The sequence below is a fragment of the Gymnodraco acuticeps genome, unplaced genomic scaffold (assembly GCF_902827175.1).
Source record: "Gymnodraco acuticeps unplaced genomic scaffold, fGymAcu1.1, whole genome shotgun sequence".
In the NCBI taxonomy this organism is placed as follows: Eukaryota; Metazoa; Chordata; class Actinopteri; order Perciformes; family Bathydraconidae; genus Gymnodraco; species Gymnodraco acuticeps.
Window position 1 is genome coordinate 1,587,202 of NW_022989815.1, and position 23,648 is coordinate 1,610,849.

Below are 23,648 nucleotides of genomic sequence, written 5' to 3' on the forward strand. Positions count from 1 at the left end.
ATATTGAGTAAGAACATGTTTTTATGAACCACACAGCTTCAGGTCTTCCTCGACCCGACCGGAGAAAAAGACGTGCTGCAGGCAGTAGAAATACATTGCTTTTAAAATCGTGCTGTGCAACACGAAAAAAAGGGGCAAATCGTGTTGGTGAACACGAATCAATAGATTACAAATCGTGTTGGTGAACACGAAATGCCGTGAGACTGGGTTGAATATACATATGGAAGACTTAACATGTACATTATGCAAATAGTGTTTCGAACATTACTCTGATTTAGTGCTTCTCTTGTGTGTGTGTGTTAATGTATTTGTATCCCTGTGTGTTTATGCAAATTATTTCCAGCTGGCTGGCGTTTGAGGGCCAGGACTTCACTGGCAGGATGTATGTGTTGGAGGTGGGGGGCTACCCGAACCTGAGGGCGATGGGCTGCGTCAGTGCGAGCTCCTCCATCCTGTCACTACAGATTGTTGGCTTTGTAAGTTTATTCTCCTCTTGTTATTATTTTAAAATGTGTTAAATATAAATGTTCTAGGGTTTATCACTTTGTTGCACTGACTGTCGTAAAGTGAGGCTAACACCATATATGTAAAGCTGCTATAGTCAATATTATTGTATTAAAAGGGCACTGCACCAATATAGCTTTGCAGTTCCTATACAAATGTCAGACTTATGGACAAATTAAAATATATCAAAGTCATTTTCACTACATGCAGGTTTTCTGTATTTCCTCTTTTGCTGAAACAGCACAGCTATTAGTCTTCATGTTATTGCATGTCAAAGGTCCACAATAAAATAATATTGCTTTCACAGGGACATATTACAAACAGGACTGTTTAAAATCCACTTAGCAGCTTGGTTGCACCTAGAATAATAAAGATAATTGTAACTGTCTGCCCTTTTGCCCAGATGATAGCTATGCTAACGTTAGCTTGGCTGCTAACGTTAGCATTGCTATCATCTGGGCAAAATGCCAGGGAGCACTTGAGTTTGTCTTGTCCGTTGCTATGGTAAACCTAAAAATAACTTTAATGTCTACCTGCATGACACGCAGCGCCCCACCCACCGCCCACCACATTCTTTAATGTATGTCTTCCTCTCGCTTGGCAGGAGTTTTCTCTCCCATCAATCACTCTGTTTGAGCGGAGTGGGCTGTGGGGGAAGAAAGTGGTTCTGACGGAGGCATCAGTCAACCTTCAGCTGGCTGGAGGCTGCAGCCGAGTCCAATCTGTACTGGTGGAGGGAGGCATGTGAGTACCACATTATACCTGCTGCCTGGTAACGTCATGTAAGCAGTACTCAAGTTGTAAAAAAAAATCAGAGGGGATGGTGGATTTTATCCAACCCGGTATCACGGTGAGACGTGAACATGTGACGCTTTACCATTGCTGGGAGACGTGAAGATGTCACGGTTTCGTCTTTTCAAAACGTGAAAAGCGTGACAGCTACACGGTTTTGTTAACCCATGTTAACCAGTGGAGAAATAATCGGAAATACCAAGCAAATGCTACCCCGACGTAATGATTTATTTTTTAATAGTCACACTCGATTACAGCAATGTTCTTGTTGCCCCAGCTGGTCGACACCTCTTTTAGCATAAACAAAGGCTACATTAATACATTAATGTAGCCTTTGTTTATGGATTAACATCGATGTAATACATGTATTAAATCGATGTTAATCCATGCGTGTGGATGTGGAATTAACGGACGTGACGTTGTGCGATTGAGTTGCCAAGCAACAGCTTCGGTTCATGTTAATTTACAAACTATTCAACTACAACCGTAGTTATATTTAAAAACATGTTAGAAGGCCTCACGAAATACTTTAATGCACATTAAAATGTAAATGTGAAGGAATGTGTGTATAACAAAATACATCGGTCATTAAACGAAACCGGAAACAGACGTAGGCAAGATCCTCAGCTCGATGATTGGATGGTTATCCGCAATGCATGCTGGGATTTGGTGTTTATGTGATGTGAAATCTGAAAACGTTTTTTTTTTTTTAAATACAATAATACTTTATTCCGAGTGTGCTTGCTTTACTCTTTGAAAGTCATCACATAACGGCTTTGTAATACACGGTTCGGCTGCATTAAATATGACATATCTGCCGTAGTTCTCTATTTATAGAGCCCTGCTGAGAAGACTTCTAGACAAACAGGAGAACTGCCTCCAAAACTGAATACGTGACGTTGATCATAAATATATAAGCAATTATACAACATCTTACATTTCTTTTCACACAATGCGTCTCCTTGCAGTATCAACACTAATTCGGCTGACTTTTATATTTGATCCAATTGGTAGATAGGCTGTATTTAAACCATAACCGTGCAGAGCTGATAGAAAGGGACATTTGGTGGTCAAAGCACGTTATTGAATTTTATTATTTTATTATTAGATATTAATAGGATCTCTATAAAGTATATTCATTACTCGTTATTCTCTACTAATAGTTCATTAAAGACTGTATATAATGACTAGTTTGAACATCCCTTTCAAGATTTCAAGATGTTATAAGCTAAGGTTTATTGACATATCATATTATACACAACTACGGTGTAGTTATGCAATGAATGAAAAAGTTGGGTCGCAGGTTCCTCAACAGTGCATTACAAGACATCTATCAATATGTGTTTATACTCCACCATTAAACTGTCATTCTGCACATTTCTTATACTATCTACATACATCTTATAAGAGTATAATACATATGTATAATATCAGTTTAATAATAAACATATAATAAACAAATAAGTGCTTAAACATAGTTAACATTTCAGGAAAGCAATATATTAGACGTTAAGTACTTTGTCAGGCTTAATATTTATCTGTAGATTCAAATGTCACTGTGTGTGTTGTGTGCTCTGCATGTGTGACCATTAAAGAATCAGAATCAGAATACCTTTATTAGTTCCACAGAGGGGAAATGTGCAGCGTTACAGCAGGAAAGAGCCACAGACAGCATAGTGTTGCATATCTTACATGCGTTAAAAAAGTACTAAGTTAGAATAAAATAAACAATATGCTAAAAAAGTATGTATAATAATAATAAGTATAATACAATTCAATAACGTGCTTTGACCACCAGGTGTCCCTTTCTATCAGCTCTGCACAGTTATGGTGTAAATACAGCCTATCTACCAATTGGATCAAATATAAAAGTCAGCCGAATTAGTGTTGATACTGCAAGGAGACGCATTGTGTGAAAATAAATGTAAGATGTTGTTTAATTGCTTATATATTTATGATCCAGGTCACGTTTTCAGTTTTGCCGGCAGTTCTCCTGTTTGTCTATAAATAGAGAATTACGGCAGATATGTAATATTTAATGCAGCCGAACCGTGTATTACAATGCCGTTATGTGATGACTTTCAAAGAGAAAAGCAAGCACACTCGGAATAAAGTATTATTGTATTTTTAAAAAACGTTTTCAGATTTCACATCACATAAACACCAAATCCCAGCATGCATTGCGGATAACCATCCAATCATCGAGCTGAGGATCTTGCCTACGTCTGTTTCCGGTTTCATTTAATGACCGATGTATTTTGTTATACACACATTCCTTCACATTTACATTTGAATGTGCATTAAAGTATTTCGTGAGGCCTTCTAACATGTTTTTAAATATAACTACGGTTGTAGTTGAATAGTTTGTAAATTAACATGAACCGAAGCTGTTGCTTGGCAACTCAATCGCACAACGTCACGTCCGTTAATTCCACATCCACACGCATGGATTAACATCGATTTAATACATTAATGTAGCCTTTGTTTATGCTAAAAGAGGTGTCGACCAGCTGGGGCAACAAGAAAATCGCTGTAATCGAGTGTGACTATGAAAAAATAAATCATTACGTCGGGGTAGCATTTGCTTGGTATTTCCGGTTATTTCTCCACTGGTTAACATGGGTTAACAATACCGTGTAGCTGTCACGCTTTTAACGTTTTGAAAAGACGAAACCGTGACATCTTCACGTCTCCCAGCAATGGTAAAGCGTCACATGTTCACGTCTCACCGTGATACCGGGTTGATTTTATCATATGGGGACATAATTTGTGCTGATAACCCGCCGAGGGTGGGAGACCAACCAGCATAAAGATAATTATTATACTCCTAAAACAACATGCATGTTATGGATGTTCAGATACTCTTTTCATTGCTCTTGACCAAGGCACCTCAGAATTAGAGTCGGTCCCCGGGCTGCCATGGCACCACTAACATTTAGGGTCAAATGCAGAGGACAATTAGTGCAAAATCTTTTTTTCACTTTAATTTAAAGGGGGGGGAGGGGATACAAAAATGTGGTTATAATGGAAGTCTATGGTACCCATCTTGTAGGTTAACAGTCCCTCATTTATTATTCAGATGGATTATACTAATAATAAAGTCAAAATAGTTTTTAGAATATTGAATTATAGTGTATTTTTTCAAAAAGCAGTTACTGGTATACGATCAAAACTGGTATCTAAAGGGTTACATTTGTATCGTAATTAATTAAATCATTATGTAAATCATTATGTAAATTCTTCATGAATAACAAAATATTGATCCGTCATCATTTTATTGCAGTTCAAATACAAATATTTTATGTTAACATTCCCAATGTTACTTTTTTTAACAGAGCATTAAGTGCAAATTGAAATTGTTTATGTTGTTGTTTTTGATAATACAAAATAGGACCAATGTTGTCAATGGCTGCCTACTCCACTCTCCCCCACAGTTTTGAGTCTTACCAGCTAGCTAACACAAGAGAAAAACGTATAACTCCAAACTAAGTTGTTATTGCTGCTTTAGTCCATAGATTCCACCTTTGGTGACTGAGTGGTGAGTAATGACTAAGATTACTGACTCTTGACTTACCTGAAATTTTATTTTTAGTATTTTTAAATATGAAGTCCCTCAGATCGCGTTGCCCTCCATGGTCGCTTGGTCATTGTGATGACCGTTACATTACCTGCGCTTCTGGCATCGATCAAACAGGCGCATCACGGCGCTCTGGCGCCCTCTAGGGCACTCGCATAGTATAGCGTCAGTGACTTGGTAAAAATGTCATTGCGTGTGTGCGTGCTCCCTCGCCCACAGTATTTTACTCAAAATGCGCAAAATTAATGTTGAAATAGCAGTAATACCAGTGCCACGTTCATTGATAAAATTACATAAGGGATGGAAAGGGGGAATGGCAGTTTTAGAAGGGGGATGATTTTGACCATTTTTATTTCAGGGGGGATGCCATCCCCCCTCAACTCGAGTACTGCATGTAAGAATGTAAAGCAGCCAGTCACCTCTCCTTTCCATGTGAGCTTGACAGGTTCATTCATAGCAGCCTGTGAGTGGGTTTCTACCAGGAGTGAACCCACTGTGCTGTCGAAGCAATTCACACTGCCAGGAACGCATCAAACAGAATAATATCCCTAATGTTGCACTCACACCTTCTCCACTTCTAAACCCCTGTTGGTTTTTAATCTATATTTAATATCTTTCAAATTCAAAAGTTATCAAGCTTGTGAAAAACACCATGTGGAGTGCCAAAATAAGTTTGATTTGAAAGGTGATACATCTCAAAAGACAAAGGATTTAGAAATAAAAGAAGAAGAAACATCAAGGTCTTCTGTCTGAAAAAGCTTGATGGTGTTCTCTTGACTGGCAGTGATAACCTTTACATCTGCAAGAAGAACCAATTCCAGTCTATTTACTCTAATCCCGGTCTGTAATCCAGGTGGTGAAAAGAGCTCCCTGTTATTCTTTCTTAAGACTGTTAGGGTAGCCTGTATGCTCATATTTTCATTTCATAGATTCACATTAATTGAGTACATCTTCAGCACATCTTATGTATGGCAGTGCTGTCAGATGGAGTGATGACGGAAACCTGCTGCTGATGTGAGAGATTTAGACTGCATGTGTGAACCAATGCTGAGGAAATAAAGAGCTCCCAGTGAGCCAGAGCTGTCTGTGGAGTGGCACATTCCTGCTGCAGCTGAGACGGGCAATCAGCCCAACAACAGGCCATTGAGATCCCAGTTCAAAGCAACATTTAATGTCCGAGACAGAAATTGGATCGCAGTGAAGCTCAGCACATTTAGAGAAATGACCTTTGACACAGTTCTGCAAAGGCGGAGACTCGACAAATAAAGCTAAAAGAAGAATATGTTCCTTCACAAGTTAGAAAGCCTGGCTTTATAACACCAGAGATTAAAGCCATAGCAGACTGGGTCAACAGTAACAAACTGGTACTCAACATTGCAAAAACAAAAGCAATGGTGTTCGGATCCAGATATATGTTAAGCAGCAATCCTCAATTAAGCCTGACACTGGCTGGTCAGCCAGTGGAACAGGTAAACGAGACAAAGTCGCTTGGCATTGTTCTTGATTCTGGTTTACAGTGGACAAAGCAAATTGACAGTATCGTAACTAAAATGGGAAGGAGCATAGCTGTGACGAGAAAATGTACAAAGTATGTAACACCAACCACTTTGAAACAAGTCATTCAGTCTCTGGTTTTGTCACATCTTGAGTACTGTCCGGTCATATGGTCATCAGCAGCAAAAACATATATACAGAAATTACAAATAGCTCAAAACAAGGCTGCCAGACTAGCTCTCCACTGTTCGGAGCGCACTCATATTGGAGTTATGCATAGAAGCCTATCATGGCTTCCGGTTGAGAAACGTCTGCAATCTCGTGTTATCACTTTTCTAAAAAATGTCCAATTTAGCAAAAGACCACTATATTTTTATGATCAAATAGTTTACACAAGAGATGAGCATGACCATAAGACTAGACAAGCTACATCAGGCATCAATTTTTAGACGCTTTATTGTTATTAAGGCACATAAATTACAAAGATAAACTTGCATGTACATTTTCCTGTTTTAAAAAAAACAACACAATTATTCTCTCAAAATCATCATCATCAAAATATATGTTTTCTTCTTTTTTCCCACAACAATTCATTTAAAGTGCATACAAATATTTAGTCTTTTTCAGTAGTCAACATCAGGCCATCTGCTGGCACCTAAACCCAGGACAAATCTTCTGACTTATAGAGCTATAAAGGAATGGAACTCATTGCCAAACTACCTTGCTGAAATAGAGTCCAGAGCCTCTTTCAAGAAGAGATTGAAGGGCCATCCACTAATGACCATGTACCCTTGTGAGCTGTGAACACTGATTGAATTGTATCTCATGCTTTGTACTGGTGGGTGTCTTGTGCACTCATGCTTGGCTGAGATTGATATTGAAAGTGGATGAGATTGTCGATGATGTTGTTAATGATGTCAGGACTTATGTCTTGAATGTTATTGTGTTATTGTTGTATTGTTTTAAGTTTCGGACCCCAGGAAGAGTAGCTTTTGTCAAGAGCCAAAGCTAATGGGGATCCTAAATAAACATAAACACCAGAAGTTGAAAGTAAGAGTAACATTTGTATGTATTTTACCTTTATCTATCTCTGTTATAATGTTACAAGAAGCAAAATACAATGAAGGAAGAGAAATACATACAAATAACCTATGAAATGCATTGTTCTACTCGTCGATGCAGTATGTTGACATGAAGAATTAAAAGATTGTTGAAATACAAGCAAATCAAACGTTTGTTATTTGGCCAGCCTAACTTCTCAGTATAAATAGGAAACACCATTGTAAACAGTATTTATCTTTAAATGAACTGAGAAAAGCTGAGCAGAAAGTGGTGTTGGTTTCACTGTGGATGTTGAACATATAAATCTTTACTCTGTATTGTTTTTTCTTCATCACCAGGTGGATTTTATATGAGGGAATCAACTATCGTGGTCCTCAGATCTTGCTGAAACCTGGCGAGGTGCCAGACTTGAGAAGGTTCAGCAGCTGGCAGAAAATTGGATCCCTTCGCCCTCTCACACAGGTATATCCTTTCACTCCACACTAGGCACAAAGTGTCTCTGCACTGCAATGCTACCTTTATGAATGTTTTAACCATGTGCATGTACCTTACAAAGATTGCACTGTTTAGGTCACTTAATCAAGTTTTCACTGCTTGTATGGTTTAGAGTTGGCTTATGTTAATCCATTTTCTTAATGTACTTTACATTCAATTTGTAATTTAATGTTGGACACTAGGCAGCTGATCAAAAGGACACTGAATACCTATTGTATTATTTTGTACATACTGTCCACTCCAGACCTACTCTGATCTACTGTGAACAACTGACGTATTGTAGCTTATTGTTTCTTTGTTATAAAAGATCTTTGCAGCATCTGAAACTGTAATTATTAAACCCTAATCAAAATATAATTGTATGGTGGAGAACATCCTTTCTTTCTTTCAAAGATGACTCACATTGAAGTCCGGTTATATCAGATTAGTTTGTGTAGAGCTGTATATTAGAAGCTTTGATTTCCTTATGTAACGTTGAAACTTTGTTTAGAAAAAGGGACAGACACATTTTGTTTGGTAACCTACTTCTCTTTCAGAATAATGAACCCTGTTTTTCACGAAGCAGAAGCCCTGATGCCATTGTGTTTTTTGGTTATGTGTTATTTCTGAGTAGAAGCGAGTGCACTTCCGTTTAAGGAACAGACACTCGGGGCTCATGATGTCAGTGACCGGCGATTTGGAGGAGGTCAAACTGCTGAGGATCCAAGAAACAGAAGAGACTGATGGATTCGATCAGATCTGGTTCTACCAGGATGGACACCTCCACTGCAAGGTACGGTACCAACATGACAATTACATAGTTTGACCTGATGGTGCTTTGAATGAGTCATCACCAAGCCTTGCATAATACAGTAATTGGGATCACAAAGATCAGTTTCTCTGTTTTTTATATAGCATGTACATTGTGGTCATCCGGTCAATCTATTCCACAAAATGACAATACATTTAAATGATTTAATTCAATTTGATTTTAAAACATGTATACTAATGGTATTGTGCATGCTTTAAACTGGTCATGCATATATATGAAATAATAAATGTATGATGGTTGAAAATAAGGAGTAGCAGGTTGTGCTGTCTCCCACGAAAGACATGAGTTCAAATGGGATTTTGAAAGGTGTAAAGTTAACATACCAGAGAAAGCGATTTGTTAATAAGTTCCAGCACTTACTGTAACTCCCTTACTGCCATGAAACGTTTGCTGCCATTTTGGAAAAAAAACTGCATTCCGTAATTAACGCCCCCAAGTGCGTCATCAATAGAAAGCCAAGGATGTGCATTAAGAGAGTGTGTGGCGTAGTGGGTTGTCCGTAAGTGTTGGGGTCAGGGGGTCACAGGTTCAAACCCCACTGCAGTCAGCATGTCGTTGTGTCCCTTGGCAAGACACTTCACCCCAAATTGCTCCTGTGGGGATTGTCCACAGTATTGAGTAAGTAAGTCGCTTTGGATAAAAGCGTCTAATAAGTGACATGTAATGTAATGTGCATTAATAGTTCAAACATAGTGTCATGAATAAGCCGCTCATTGTCTTGCCCCTGCAGAGAAAAAGTATGAATTGTCGGTTCTTAGTTCTTAGGTGATCAACAACTACAAAAGGTGCTGCAGTCCAGACCATTTTAATCATGTCAAAATGAATTCCCAAACTTAAGTGGAATCATTTTAATCAAGACTAGGTCCAAAGCAGGTCAAACAAAAGACTAAAGACTGATAGTACCGCGTACATCGGTATAACCTCAGTTCAACTCAACATTCTATTGAGGTGACACTGTGAACCTCCCCGTCAAACAAAACACAGATCCCTTGATTTGGCATAAAGTCTATATCCATGTGTCATGATTAAATAATAGAGTGCTGGTTGAAAAAGGTTAACCACTGGAGTAAATATCACTGAACTCCCCTCCTGTGTCTCAGCTGCTGGAGGAGTGCTGCGTGGGTCCCACTGGCAGTGTGACGATGGTAGGAAGCCGAGTGGGTCTCAGCCCACATCCTGAAAACCATGTCCACCTCTGGAGCATCACCCCCGAGGGCTTCATCCGCTACACCCCAATCTCTGATCTGGTGCTGGAAGTCAAAGGTGAGTCTTCTAAAACTTTTATAGAAAACCAGTCCTTTTTTAATATTACAAGACACATAGTACGAATGGTATAGCTGACCTTGGACAGTATGTTTTTATGATGGAATTACTTCACGGTTATGCTGTATTCCTTTAAATGTTTAAGTCAAACGTTCATATACTTTATGTTCACCTTAAGGAACATTATGTAATATTCTTTGTCCCCAGTTAGTATAAATGCAAGATGCATTCATTTTACTCAGTACACTACTCCTTACTTTCTGTTCCGTTTACATAATAACTTTAACTGGAAACTGGGTATTAATGCATGCAGGGCTTTGTTTGCAACACTGTCAATTAGTGACACCTTGTGGACTAATTCATGTTAGTGTCCACAGGATATTCCAGTGCACTAAGAAGCATTGTTTATAATAAGACCCTAAACACATGTCGTACCTGGAGTCATTATCTGTATGTGCCAGGTTTTTACTAATATAGAGTATATGTATGACAAAATGGACCAAAATAAACGTTCAAAAAATGTGTCTGTTTCAGGGGGACAACACTACGACAAAACACAAGTGATTTTAAAAACACTTGATCCAAGTAAACCACAACAAAGGTGGGATGTGGAGGTTATATAAAAACCTATGATCTCCTGGACTGTTATATATTATTATCATCAGAGGCTGTCATGCAGCTACAAGATGCTCAAAGACGAGGTACGATCAGAGATGTTCCCCCTCTGCAGGAGGACTACACAAGTGTCCCATGAGGTCAACATGGAGAGCTTTGGATAAATCCGTAAGAATGTATTACTACTCAGAGCAGAGTCTGAAATTATATCCTACAACTTTTTTTCTTTTTATTGAATAAATCTGTTTGCCAGATTTTTATGAACTTAAACAGTGTTAAAAATGTTCATACCTGTATGCAATGTTATGTTATATGTATACTGTATATATAGCACTATTTTCCAACTGCATGCGAAACAAAGAAATAAATGTTCTCTTGCAATGTGTCTTTTTCTTTGTTTAATCAAAATTACACAGCACCAAACCCCTGGTTTCCAGAATAAAGTATTGTTGTCAATACATTTCTTTGATACATTGTTCAACACAAAGTGCTTCAGGTTTCAATAACAGTTTTTACCCAAATGTTGAACTGCTAACCTTTGTAAAGCTCAAACAATTATAAACTGCATTCACATGATGTGAGATGTCACATGAGGTTTGGGAAAGATTCCCATGGTTACGACATGATAGTCGTTAAACAACATAACATTGACAAATGCACAGAAAATCAAATGTCTTATCTTGCTGCCTCACCTCGTACTGGAGTATAAACACAACTGTTGATGGACATTTTATGTGACTCCTTGTTGGATAGATTGCAGTGATCAAAAGCCTGGCTGTACCAGATGGATGCTAAGCTGAATGTTAAATCATTCCACAGCTGGTTTTAACAACCTTCACAGGAACGCAGCACATCTTGTGAAATTTCAAGACAATACAGGAAGGTGTACGCTTTTACAAGAGCAGCAGCCTTTGAAACCCTCTAATTACAATCTCTGGTCATGCATATTCTGCTCTCTGCTGCACCCAGAAGCCCCTCTGTTCCCTATGAATAATACAGTCTGCAGCTGTCAAGAGTAGCCGAGTAAAGGTGAGAAGAATCGCAGCGCTCTGCCGGCTGACTCTAGTGTTGCTTGGCCGGTTCTCGCCTTTCTTGTTCAAACTCTGCGGTGTCTGTGTAACTTTCCTGCACAAACTCTTCGGACCGCTGGTCGTCCTCTTCGGTCACTCTGACCACCGTCTTCCCTCTGGCGTGGCCCTGCTCCAACTTCTGGAAGGCCTGGGGCACCTGGGTAAATGGAAACTGGGCCTCCACAACTGGCAGGATCTGCAGGGAACCAGCAGAGAAATATCGTGATAATGAGCCCAACATATTTTAGGGAATAAATCATGAAACATCAGGACGGCAGATAGCTTGCACATCTTCCGGCGCAAACTGAAAACTCATCTCTTTCGACTCCACTTCGAGCGTTAGAACTATTAACGAAGCACTTTTATACTAATAAAGGACTGGCTTACCTAAAGCCAGTTGAGTAGCACTTGAAATGTTTGGCTCTATGAAACCTGATGTACTTATATGATTCTGTTTTCTTCAAGGTTGTGTCTTCCTGGTCGAATGTACTTATTGTAAGTCGCTTTGGACAAAAGCGTCAGCTAAATGCAATGTAATGTAATGTAATGAAACAACTCAAGAGAACACATTTAATCCATCAGCATATCAGCAAAGGGAATCTGCTTTGCCTTAATGGGGTTGAGTGTTGACTGCCTTATTAGAGACCATGATTAATGTTGGACGTTAAAGTCAATACATCGATTTCTCTGTGGCAACCTTTTCTTTCTAATGTTGCGGTGATGGGATAAACTATTTGCAATAAGTGCTGTAAACCATGCAAATTGAGAAACTATCTCCATTACTCCTGGACTCAGATCTAAGATTATTTTCCCCCCAAAGCACACCACAGGGAAATTATAGTAAATTGATTTAGACGAGCCAAAATCCACAATCTCCTGATGCTACATGCTATCATCTGTGCTGTTATAGCTGTGAAAGGGTGAGGCAGGGGTTCAGAATGTGATGAGGCTGGACAATCCTGTGCTAGTCCCACAACACCAGCTTGTTATTCTGGTCAGCATCTCTTGCCGCTAACAATGAATGGGGAGTGCAGTGGCGTCACGCTGGACACCATCCACACTTCTGCCTGAGAATAGGACACGCAGGAGTGCGTGTGTTTTGAGCAGGGGGGGGGGGCTGTGTGTCTGTAGCTTCCCGCCACAGGTCTGAGTGTGCCGCTCACTGTAAGCCCCCGGGACAAAAGGACAGAGGTCCCACACGCTTTTGCGAATGGCTGCTCAGCACTGTTCAAAAATCCATTCAGCGTCTCCTGGCGCCTGACTCAATCGCCCAGAAGCCAACAGTACACAGAGGGAATGCAATGCTCCCTCCTTAACAAAGCCTTGAATACAGGCATGTGTGGAATCCCTGGTATGTTCATATTTAATTTGCTGTATGATCTCGACCCTTGCATGGATTTCTCTCACAGGCTGTGTGCAAATGAGCAGATTTCCATCTCTGTCAGTGTTCTGAATAACAAGTATGCTGGCCTGTAGGATGTCAGTAATGAAGCAGTACAGTACCTTCCCAGCATCCACCAGCCTGCTGACATCGTCCAGAGCAGGCCCATCCGGAGCATAAAATCCCCACCGATAGAAGACTCCACCTGAAATGATGTTCTAGGACACAAACAGAGAGGAGGCTCAGATTAGAAGTCACGCAGGTGTGAACCTCACTGTTTAGAAAAGGAACGCAGAGTGGTTGCCTGGTTAAGAAAATATAAAAATATCATTCATAGGAAGGTCACTAGGAGTCCTACATTGATCTCCCTGTTTTCATAAAGGTCAAAAGGTTTTTTACAAAATGAAGATAATACCATGAATGAATTTCTGTAGATAGGACATTTGTAGAAAGTCAAATCAGGATGTTTTGAGTTGCAGAAAAGTTCACTTGAAAGCCAGAACACACGTAATGTAAGACAGACAAGTAACAGCATGGATTACATGGAAGAAATACTCATAATTACTCATTTTAATTCATGAGATTTATTAAATAAAACATTCTAATTGAGATTTAACATACAATAATTCCTCAGAAATGATCTCCAATGGTCAATGTCTTTTTTTAATCATGTAATCCACCCACTGAAAACAGCCTTTTTGTTATGGAGTTTAATTATGTAACAAAGAGAAAACACAGAATTCCAATAAAGGTGCACCAGGAAACATCTAAAGCACATCAAGAAAGAAAGAAACTCCCATGCGCTGCAATTGAAATACAACACTTACTAATCGCCCACATTATTATGCGCATGGCTTTGCCACACCTCTATAGCCTCTGGTCAATCTATCTGTGCTTGCTTGAAAAAAACAACACTTCCTGATCATTGGTGATGACAGGAGATTGAACACTAGAGGGCTCAGTTGTGCTGTGGTCTCTGGATGAAAAGGACGTGTTGTCGGGCGGCGAGGGTGTGACTGCTGCGGCCGAGCGAGGCCAAACTGACCAGCTGGCTGCGAGCGTGGACAAAGGGGCCCGAGGCTTGGCAAGAAACACACAAATACTGGTATTTGCTGGGGGGAGATAGCCGGCTACAATCTGCACAAACACCAAATACTGCTGGTTCAGCAGCAGACATGAGCATACACACATCGCATCAAGTCTAACACACACACACACACACACACACACACACACACACACACACACACACACACACACACACACACACACACACACACACACACACACACACACACACACACACACACACACACACACACACACACACACACACACACACACACACACACACACACACACACACACACACACACACACACACACACACACACACACACACACACACACACACACACACACACACACACACACACACAGGGGCAGCTTAACTCAGTCCCTTGAGCAGCTCCACCCTGTCCTCGCCCTTTCTCCCACCACCCTCATTACACACACACACACCGCTCACAGAGCAGAGTGACAGGACCTGCATGTGTTTACATGAGGCTCACACCCATGCAGGGACTCCAACTCTTAAAGCTCAAACTCCTTCTACACCTGCACACTACTTTTACAAAGTATATGCTGTGAAGCTAAGTCAAGATATAACATGATTTCTTGCTCTTTAATGCCAATGCACTTTGATTAACTTAAACAAAACTTCTGCCGGAGGGAACACAAAGATGTCTATCCATGCCACTGAGGATTACGTATTCCGTTTCAGTTTGGGAGCACCTGTGGTACACACCCATGTAAAATGATTCATTTGATCAATATACAACAGTACATTAAGGGCAGCAGGATCATCTTTCACATCTGCTCTGTTTTTAAATCTAGTCTGCTCATCTTACCTGTATGGCCTTGCTTTGCAGGGAGGATCCAGCCTGACACATCCCGTTCAGCAGGCCCATAGAATCGGTGTTGAGGAGTAAAGGTGTTACCAGAGTGACGTACTTTGCCCCAGACCAGGGCTTCAGCAGGCCCAACGCCAACTGCTCCGTCTCCCCACCCACGTTGTCCAGAACCACGTCAAACCTGAGGGTGAAAGCACAGACTGTCAACTTACAGGGTGTAAAAAGGCTTAAAATAATTTACATTACATTACATTACTTGTTAGACGCTTTTATCCAAAGCGACCTACATACTCAATACTGTGGGCAATCCCCACAGGAGCAATTTGGGGTGAAGTGTCTTGCCCAGGGACACACCGACATGCTGACTGCAGGGGGTTTGAACCTGTGCTCCTCTGATCCAAATACCAACACACTAGTCCACTGCGCCACACGCCTCCTCTTTAGGGAATATATACTAAACACATACATGCACACTTGGTAGCATTGCATGGTGGTCAGGTGCTTTTTGCTAGTTCCATAATATAAATGGAAAATGAAAGGCTTGGACAATATAACTGTTATGTCTTCAAGTTTTAGGCAGAGTTTACCAATTTTGATTCAGGGGCAGTGAGAGGGGTTAGCCAGCACCCACTCAAGCCTTGAATCCCTGTTTCCACGGTAACAGGAAAACGAATCAGTGGGCAGTCGTGCTATTCTGACAGGAAGATGTTTACCACATTATGGGGGCGTTTAAAGGGGAAAGCACACATAATTATCACAGTCCTGGATTATTCATTTTCATTAGCACCTTTATTGGACTGGCACTGACTCAAGAGATATTCTATTCGAGTGTGGGTCTGGAGATAGTGGAGAACATTGGTCCTCAATCACAAATATCCTCCAAAGTGTTTCCTCAATTTGTTATGAGAAAGGTCAACATCAGATTCATGACGTGTTCTTAAACTGCAGAATCCTTGGTGATGAATTGTGAGTTTATGTGTGTGGTCCTCATGTACAGGTAAAGACCCATCACAAACAAAAGTCAACGAAGGGTGGTGCAACCTATTAAAAAATATATGTATAAAATACCACAGAAAAGAAGCACGGGATGCCATTACTCGCAAACAGTGATTTTTTTTTTTGTCACCACTGTACACATAATGCACTATATGATATGATAGTCTTATTACTTCTAAAACACCCTTTAATGGCATGGCACATACTTCTCCATCATTTCTAGCTGCTCAGACGCGTCTTCTGCTGTGTAGTCCACCACCTCGTCGGCCCCCAGCCCTCTAACAAGGCCCTCTGCGTTCTGAGAGCAGGTAACGGTTACGTGGGCGCCCCAAGCCTTCAATAACTGGCAGCAAACGGAGAAGGAAAAACAGAAATAAACACACAGCAAGTGGCTCTACACTCAAGCAGAGTTTAAAATACTCACAAACACAACTCGGTACAGAGAGGGGAGTACATGTTACCTTACCTGAATAGAGAATGTTCCAACACCCCCTGATCCTCCAGTTATCAAAACTCTAGGAGGAAAAATAATACTCAGTGTTATTCAATTACTGCGGGTCTCATTTAAGCTACCACTAGAAGAGGAAGCTTCAGGGGGTAAAAGGGGACCTGCAGGATTGAAAGCAATTACATTCAAGGGGGGTGAAAGTTCCATTAGATTACACACAGGGTTAGATTTGAACAGTCTTTCGGGTTAACGACAGGATTTTTGAAACCCTTTTCATGCCAATTAGCATGAAATAGAAGATCAGTTTCACCCCTGAAATGAATGTGATGAAAAAGGTGTCTTATCACAGCATAGGTCTGCATGACTGGACTGATTTAACAGACATGAGCACATCTAGAAACTCCAAGATGCCCTTTATATAAGTATTCTTTTAGTATAAAACGTTCTACTCCCTGATACTGTGATTGACATACTTCTAGTGTTGTATGTATACATGTCGAAGGGGTGGAGGGGTTGTATAGAAAGTTATCCGGGATCAGGCTGGTGCTTGCCTTTTATTTGAAGAGCTGTCTCTGCATAGACCGCCTGCATTGACAAGCGCAGACAGAGCCGTGTTGGCAACATAAGGGATGGATGCTGCCTCTGCATGACTCACTGATTTCGGCTTATGGGAAACCTGCAAAAACAGCCCACGTCAAAAGTTATAAATATATATACATATCTCATCTTTTAAATATCAAATAAAAAGTGTATTCTAATGATCAGATCTGAATTAATTAAGTAAAATGAAAACAGCAAGAAAACATGGAAAGTCCTTCTGTAATTGGTGCCTCACAGTCTTCTGCAACTAAACCAACATAATCCTAATGCATTCTTACACTGCAATATTGCAATACAAAGTGCACTAATTCTAACCTTGTTTTCTTAGTTCAAACTTTTTACAATTCATCCAAGAGCTTTAATTTGACTCTTTCAATGAAAGGAAATCCTACTGGCAGGGACATTGAATTGTATCAGTCAATTGATGATGAAACATTAATAATGTATGACTCTAATGGCTCCGTGGCTCACCTCATACTCTGTTAGAGTCACAAATTCTGCCAGACTGCCTTGTTTCCACGGGGGAACTGCAGCCCACACCTGGAACACAAATATGACATTTACCATGCTGAACACGACTCAATGTAACAGCCTACGCCTTGACTCTGGGGGATTAATCGGCCATTAAGCTCCTAGTAAGCAGTTCCTGTTCTCCTCATTCGTTTTCCAAATATATTTGTATACTGATGAGACAAGGTCACTAGAATACTTAATGCGGAAATGTTTGCTGATTTATTGTTCTATTATTTAATCACATTTGCATTTGTCTCTACAGAAAGACAATAATGTAGAGATGTTGGAGGCAGCGCAGCAGACATATGGGATATGGTGACCAAGCAGAAAAAGTGTAATATTACTTCCAAGAAAATGTGCGTGGATAACTCAACTATGGAGTTGCTGGGTATTAAGAGAGGGAGATATATTGATCACTCTCCAAGACTATATGAATGTGTATAGAACTTTTTACTTTGGGTGTGTGAGATCAGTATTTTCCAACCTTTTTGGCTTGTGACCCCTTATAATGAAGCAATGTTGACTTTTGCCCATGGGTTATCTGCAAGGGTCTGTTTTATATTTATAGTAGTTTAGGTCAAGATCATGTCAAAAATAATAAGTAAAGATTAGGAGAAAGGTTGTGTGGATAGATCTCGGTTAAGACTTCTATCCTGCGTATTACCTTGCTCCTATCATGAACCACTTCATGTGTTTATGACTCCAGGTTGGGAACCATGGTTTTAGACAACTGTTGGCAGTGTTGCAAATCAATAATCAGGATTATTTTACTGCACATTTTTGATCATACATAACTTTTGCATCAATATGTTTTATATTGTACATTGTTGCATCTATTCAGCTGTCTTGTGTCTTATCTGTCAAAGAGAAACCATTATTTATTTTACTTTTAATTATCATACATTTTACCTCTGTGTCCATGAACCTGATGCAATGTTATATTGTGCTGCATGTACCTGTAAGGTTCTTAACAAATAATCTGAGGGGAATTCTTGTTGTTTGTTTTTAACTTGTGATTTGTCATTTAGTAAGAAACTAGCTGCATGTGTTGTATGAAAAGTGCTATATAAATAAAGATTTATTATTATTATTATTATATGATTTAGATTTTTTATTTATTTTTTATTCTGAATTCAGGGTTCATACACTTTTTCACCAATGATTTTCAATGACTTCTCCATGACCTTTACCTAATTTTCCATGACCAAAACAATTACTCTTTCTCAGCGGTACCACTGAAAATGGTTTATTTGAACATGGAACAGGAAAATAAGGTCTGCATCTGAAACATGTCGTGCCTATCTAAAACAAATCAAATAATAGGCTTCTACACGCTAAAGCAACTCAAATCTCTCACCAGCAAAATACCTCGTCAGTTAAATGTCGTTTCATTACTATACGATACAGTATTTATTATCATTATAATATTACTATTTCGGCGATTAGCTAAAATATAAATTATATTTGATGCAACTTTAGTTACATTTCCATGACTTTTCCAAAACTTTGGGAAAAATATTGTTTTCCATAACTTTTCCAGGGCCTGGAATTAGCATTTTGAATTTCCATGACTTTTCCAGGTTTTTAATGGCCGTAAGAACCCTGTGAATTACTGCAAAAAGAAAATTGCTGCCAGGTTTCTTAACAATAAAGAAAGTTTCTCAATTGATTTTCTAAATGTAAATGCAGTTATGCGGGACCCACTTCTGAAACAACGTTAGGGCCTATAAACGTCAGGTGAGCGGTGCAGCTCCTACCTCATCTCCTGGAGCAACATGGGTCACCTCGGATCCACAGTCCACCACAACTCCAGACACATCACGACCAAGAATCAGAGGAAACTCACTACCATAGTCGCTGCCCAACACCGACATTGGATGCCTTTTTAATTTAAGCAATGTAGCTCCATAACCACCTGAAAGTGAGCAGGTAAGTTTACACTGTCAAAGTTACTCACTGATGTTTACAATGCCTCTTAATGCTATTAGCACTTACCTCTCATAGCTATATCAAGAGGGTTGAGACTAGCCGCATAGACTTTAATCATGACATCACTAGGGGAATTGACAGTGGGGACCGGGATGTCCTCGGTGTATGTCAAAACCCCATTAGTACCATACTGATCAATGACCCAGCCTGGCATGCAGCTCTGCAGTCTTGAAGGTGAACTGCTGACATTTCTCCTGCAGCTCAAACTCCAGCCTGCTCTGGCTAATGTTTTGGTCGAGTCTGCTACTCTGTTGTTGAACGAACACAGGAGTCTGGTTGACGCCATAGCTCTGACAGAACCCATGTTTACCGTCCTTCACTTTGTCGTGCCTGCAAAGTCAATTATTGGTACAATAAATAATTTGGAAGAACACAAACTAAGCTAACTGTTAGCTGGCAAACAAGATAGAGCTAATCAGCTAGTATTAACATGTCCTTCTCTTCAGCGTGCAAATTATACATAAACACTCGCATAATAAAGTCAAATAAACTAGCGACAACACATGTGTACACGGAAGGTGTATTGTCGAGTGTCACTTAAAGCTTAAATAAGAATTACTGTTTAAATAACCAGCAAGCTAACACACCCCTTACCAGCTAGCTAAGCTACATAACAAACTCAACTCTGAACTCACACGTTAGCCAATCAGAATGCTGTATCTAAATATTCTAGCCAATCGAGTAAGAGTACTACTCTCATGTGTTATTATAATACTGACAATAAATATAAAATAATAAATGTAAAATAAAATAATAGTAGCAAATAATAATACCGTTTTTTTATGTTTAGAATAATAAGGATGCTTATTTATTTGTTTAAAAATATGCCAGATAAATTATTTCTTTATTATTTTATTTGTGATGCAAAAAAAACAAGCTTATAAATACACTAACATATTCATTGAATTATTTGCACCGGTTTCATATTTCATGCAATATTCATTACGGTATTGAAGCTGTATTTATGTGTAATGCATAACTCAAATGTGATCAATAAGATGTATTGAAATTAAAAGGACATCGCTTTGCTTTTAAAATGATTCTTCTTGAATGTGAATACTTCCTGTTGCATACATAATTATTATTTTTTGTTTGATTATAAATATACAAAACATAATATATATATGTGTATATATGGTACAATGGTGTATTGAATCAAACTATATTCTATACTGACTATCGTTATACATTATATTTCCTGCATCAACAAACATAACCCTAATGTGTTGAATTGCACTGGCTCCATTAAGGTTCAAACCCAAAGACCATTATGTAGCAATATTTGTTTATTATCATAAAATTGCAAGTGTACACAAAAACAATTATAACCCAATTTGCTTGATAGATCCACTCAACAGTTAAATGACTGCTGAGTGCTCATCAGCTGGAGACAAATAGGGGAAATACATGCCAGTGTAGCAAAGACTAATGGACGGTGCACATATCAGCGCAGCAAACTAAATGAGAAGAAAACATTATCTGTTTATGCCTTAGCAATTCTCATAGGGGACCATTGGGATTTGTTTGAATGTTTACAAGATGCTTCACAGTTATTACATGGCATTAGCAAATAATGTCTTTCAGATTAATTTACTGTGGTCACAAACAAGAAGCTCTCTTGATATCTCTGTTGGTCTTTTCATTCATATAAAGAGAGTTACTTCAGTTTAAGCTGTTTACAATGCAAACTGAGTGGGCTTAAAGCAAACCCTCTTCACTGTTGTTGACCATTATAAATCACTGCGACAAAAGCTACTTGGCCTCCAATCAGAAGTGGTCATGAAAGGTAAGACACAGAAGCAGAAAAACCATCTCAATATATCCTATCCAATTATAGACTGGTAAAATAATTCAATAAAACAAATCACACTTGTCTCTTGCAAATTACAGTCTGCAAACAGAATGGATGTTCCCTTTTTCCAAAAACAAGAAGTAAGAGAGGTGAGAAAAGAAAAAGAACGGGGGCTGTGTGCTCATGATTCAGCTTGAAACCTGGCAACAAACAGCGCTGTCATTATTTTTATGAAAACTCCCAGGGGAAAGAGGGCACACTGGAAATGGAGTGCTTTGTCCATGCTGGCTCATTACAGTGGCTCTGTCTAATGAATTATACCCATGGCTGCTGCTCCAAAAAAACTAAATTCTATGTTACTGAGAGTAAAGAGTGTTCTCTTTCAGGCAGCACCATGAAACAAAAATAACCAAAAAGTCTTGTTGACCGGCTTCCCGAGACAAGTAGCGGTCAGTCTTTGTGAGTAGCGTCTGAATTAAATCATTGTTTTTTTAGGAGGGTCATTCTTCCCCAGGCACAGCTTGTTTAGGTCTACCTTCCATCTTGGGATACGTGGCCCAGATCACATGGCTACTCTAAAAACAAACCTTTGAACTAATTAAATTGAGTGATCCTGTAAAAAGGGCCATCAATATACTTTAACTACTTTAACCCCACTACTGTTGGTCAGCTATCGCTCCTGCACAAGGATTACATACAATTTGACATGGGAAAGTGATATTTATTTAGAATTTCCATCTCTCTTAGTTATTGCTCACATGCATTACCTTCCACCCCTCTGCTTGTAGGTCCTTGCTAGCGTCAAACAAACCAATTATAAGACAGATCTCCTGATACTCGGCACAACACAGCTTGACTGTTAGGCTGCGGTGAGGTTGGGCATGAATGGCCACTCAGTGCTTGGATAATGATTATACACATCTTGTTTGTTATGAACAGCATCTTCCGAGCCACTGCTCAGAGAGTGAGGAGGACTGTTCACTCCTCACTAAATGGGCTCTGTGATTGAATGAACGATTGGTTTCTCTCCTTGGTAACTGCCCCATATTTTTCTTGGATAGGTCAGACGCAAGTGCAGTGGATACTGAGTGGTGAAGAGAATTCTAAAGGACACCAAAAGGCTTCTAGGGCATAGACAACCAACAGGACCAAAACACACACAGGCTTGTTATTTGTACAGTATACTTTGTTGTATAGGTTTATGACTATATTTCAAAATGTAGACACACAAAAGTAGTAGTTAAAGGTGGGTAGGTAAGTTTGAGAAACCGGCTCGAGATACCGTAGTACTGTAAAAAGCACGACCAATCATTTTATCCGGCCCAGCTAAAATAACTGGATGGCCTACCTGCCTGTCAGCCTTCCATCTGTGCACAAACTTATCTCGTGCCCTCATTGGTCATGTGCGCGTTCGTGTGTATTGGAGGAGGGGCTCTGTAAGGAAGTGGCAGATTTTTTCCGGCTGTATATTTTCAAATTCTAGCGCACTCGAGCTGGTTTCTCCAAAATTACCTACCCCACCTTTAAGTCCATGTCACTTTCTTTTTTTTAGCTTAAGCGCTCACTTACACTATCTCTCTCTCACGCACACGAACACTCACAGTCTACAGCAGTGGCACAGGAAACCATATGTGCGGCTGTTCATCTCACAGATAGCATCTTATCTACAGCCTTCCTCCACTCTGCACAGATCGCAGTAGAATATAATGCACTATTCAGTCTCTGTTTATCCTGGGGATCAGGAAGAACTGTGCTGTGAATGCTGGCATCAGAGCTACTGCTGTCAGTTTGAAACACACTGTAGAACATTATTGACTTGAAAATAGTGCGGGAGGATTGGCACTGTATTAAACACAGCAACTATTAGGCACATAGGTTCCCAAATGTTTTTTGTTACAGCTTATGCCAATAACTGTAGACACAACATCTCTTGAGTGGGGTCTTTCTCAAGTCCATTTGTGCATAATGCATTTTTATATCTAAAAAGTCTAAGAATGGATCTCCTTGAGAATCCGGTATTTTACATTTAGATGAGTATTATATTCTTTATGAACACATAGATGGCAAATATTGATAACATTGTAAACTAGTCCACTGTATGCCTATGTCTTATAACAAAAGAGCCTTAACCTGATCCTGCTTGCAACAGGTTGTATGCTGCATTATAAATTGTGAAAGGCCTGAATTGTTAGGAAATACATCTTGTGCTTTCTTCAGTCTGGTTCACGAATGAATGTTCTTTCCGATAAGCTTCACACCTGCAGGGATTAAATGTAACCCAAACAGCTCTTTTGCAAGAGAACATTGCACATTACACAAATATAACTACACTT

At 39.6% G+C, this 23,648-nt stretch overlaps 2 protein-coding genes across 2 annotated transcripts in view; one reads left to right on the forward strand and one right to left on the reverse strand.

The window, feature by feature from the left end:
- LOC117556203 (beta/gamma crystallin domain-containing protein 1-like) overlaps positions 1–10,998 on the forward strand; it is a 31,607-nt gene extending 20,609 nt beyond the window's left edge. Inside the window, 6 exon segments of the mRNA XM_034231490.1 lie at positions 344–476; positions 1,109–1,248; positions 7,768–7,891; positions 8,538–8,696; positions 9,836–9,998; positions 10,533–10,998. Of these exon segments, the coding sequence (XP_034087381.1) occupies positions 344–476; positions 1,109–1,248; positions 7,768–7,891; positions 8,538–8,696; positions 9,836–9,998; positions 10,533–10,621 (808 nt within the window). The 3' untranslated portion in view covers positions 10,622–10,998.
- On the reverse strand, positions 10,995–20,142 carry LOC117556207 (reticulon-4-interacting protein 1 homolog, mitochondrial-like). Its single transcript, XM_034231503.1, has 10 exons — positions 20,118–20,142; positions 19,530–19,853; positions 19,292–19,449; positions 17,493–17,561; positions 16,973–17,097; positions 16,440–16,488; positions 16,180–16,316; positions 14,975–15,158; positions 13,187–13,282; positions 10,995–11,879 (listed from the first exon to the last, which is right to left on the reverse strand). The coding sequence occupies exons 2-10, from the start codon at positions 19,825–19,827 to the stop codon at positions 11,676–11,678; spliced, it is 1,320 nt and encodes a 439-aa protein (XP_034087394.1). The 5' UTR covers positions 19,828–19,853; positions 20,118–20,142; the 3' UTR covers positions 10,995–11,675.
- Positions 20,143–23,648: the final 3,506 nt, after the last annotated feature.

What these genes read in the sequence shown, in the direction of transcription:
- LOC117556207 (XM_034231503.1), bottom strand. Translation starts at nt 19,827, where the DNA reads ATGGGTTCTGTCAGAGCTATGGCGTCAACCAGACTCCTGTGTTCGTTC. An exon ending in TGACTCTAACAGAGTATGAG is followed by an intron (nt 17,098 to 17,492) that starts GTGAGCCACGGA and finishes CTGTTTTTGCAG; the next exon opens with GTTTCCCATAAGCCGAAATC. An exon ending in CAGCTAGAAATGATGGAGAA is followed by an intron (nt 15,159 to 16,179) that starts GTATGTGCCATG and finishes TTTCACCCTCAG; the next exon opens with GTTTGACGTGGTTCTGGACA.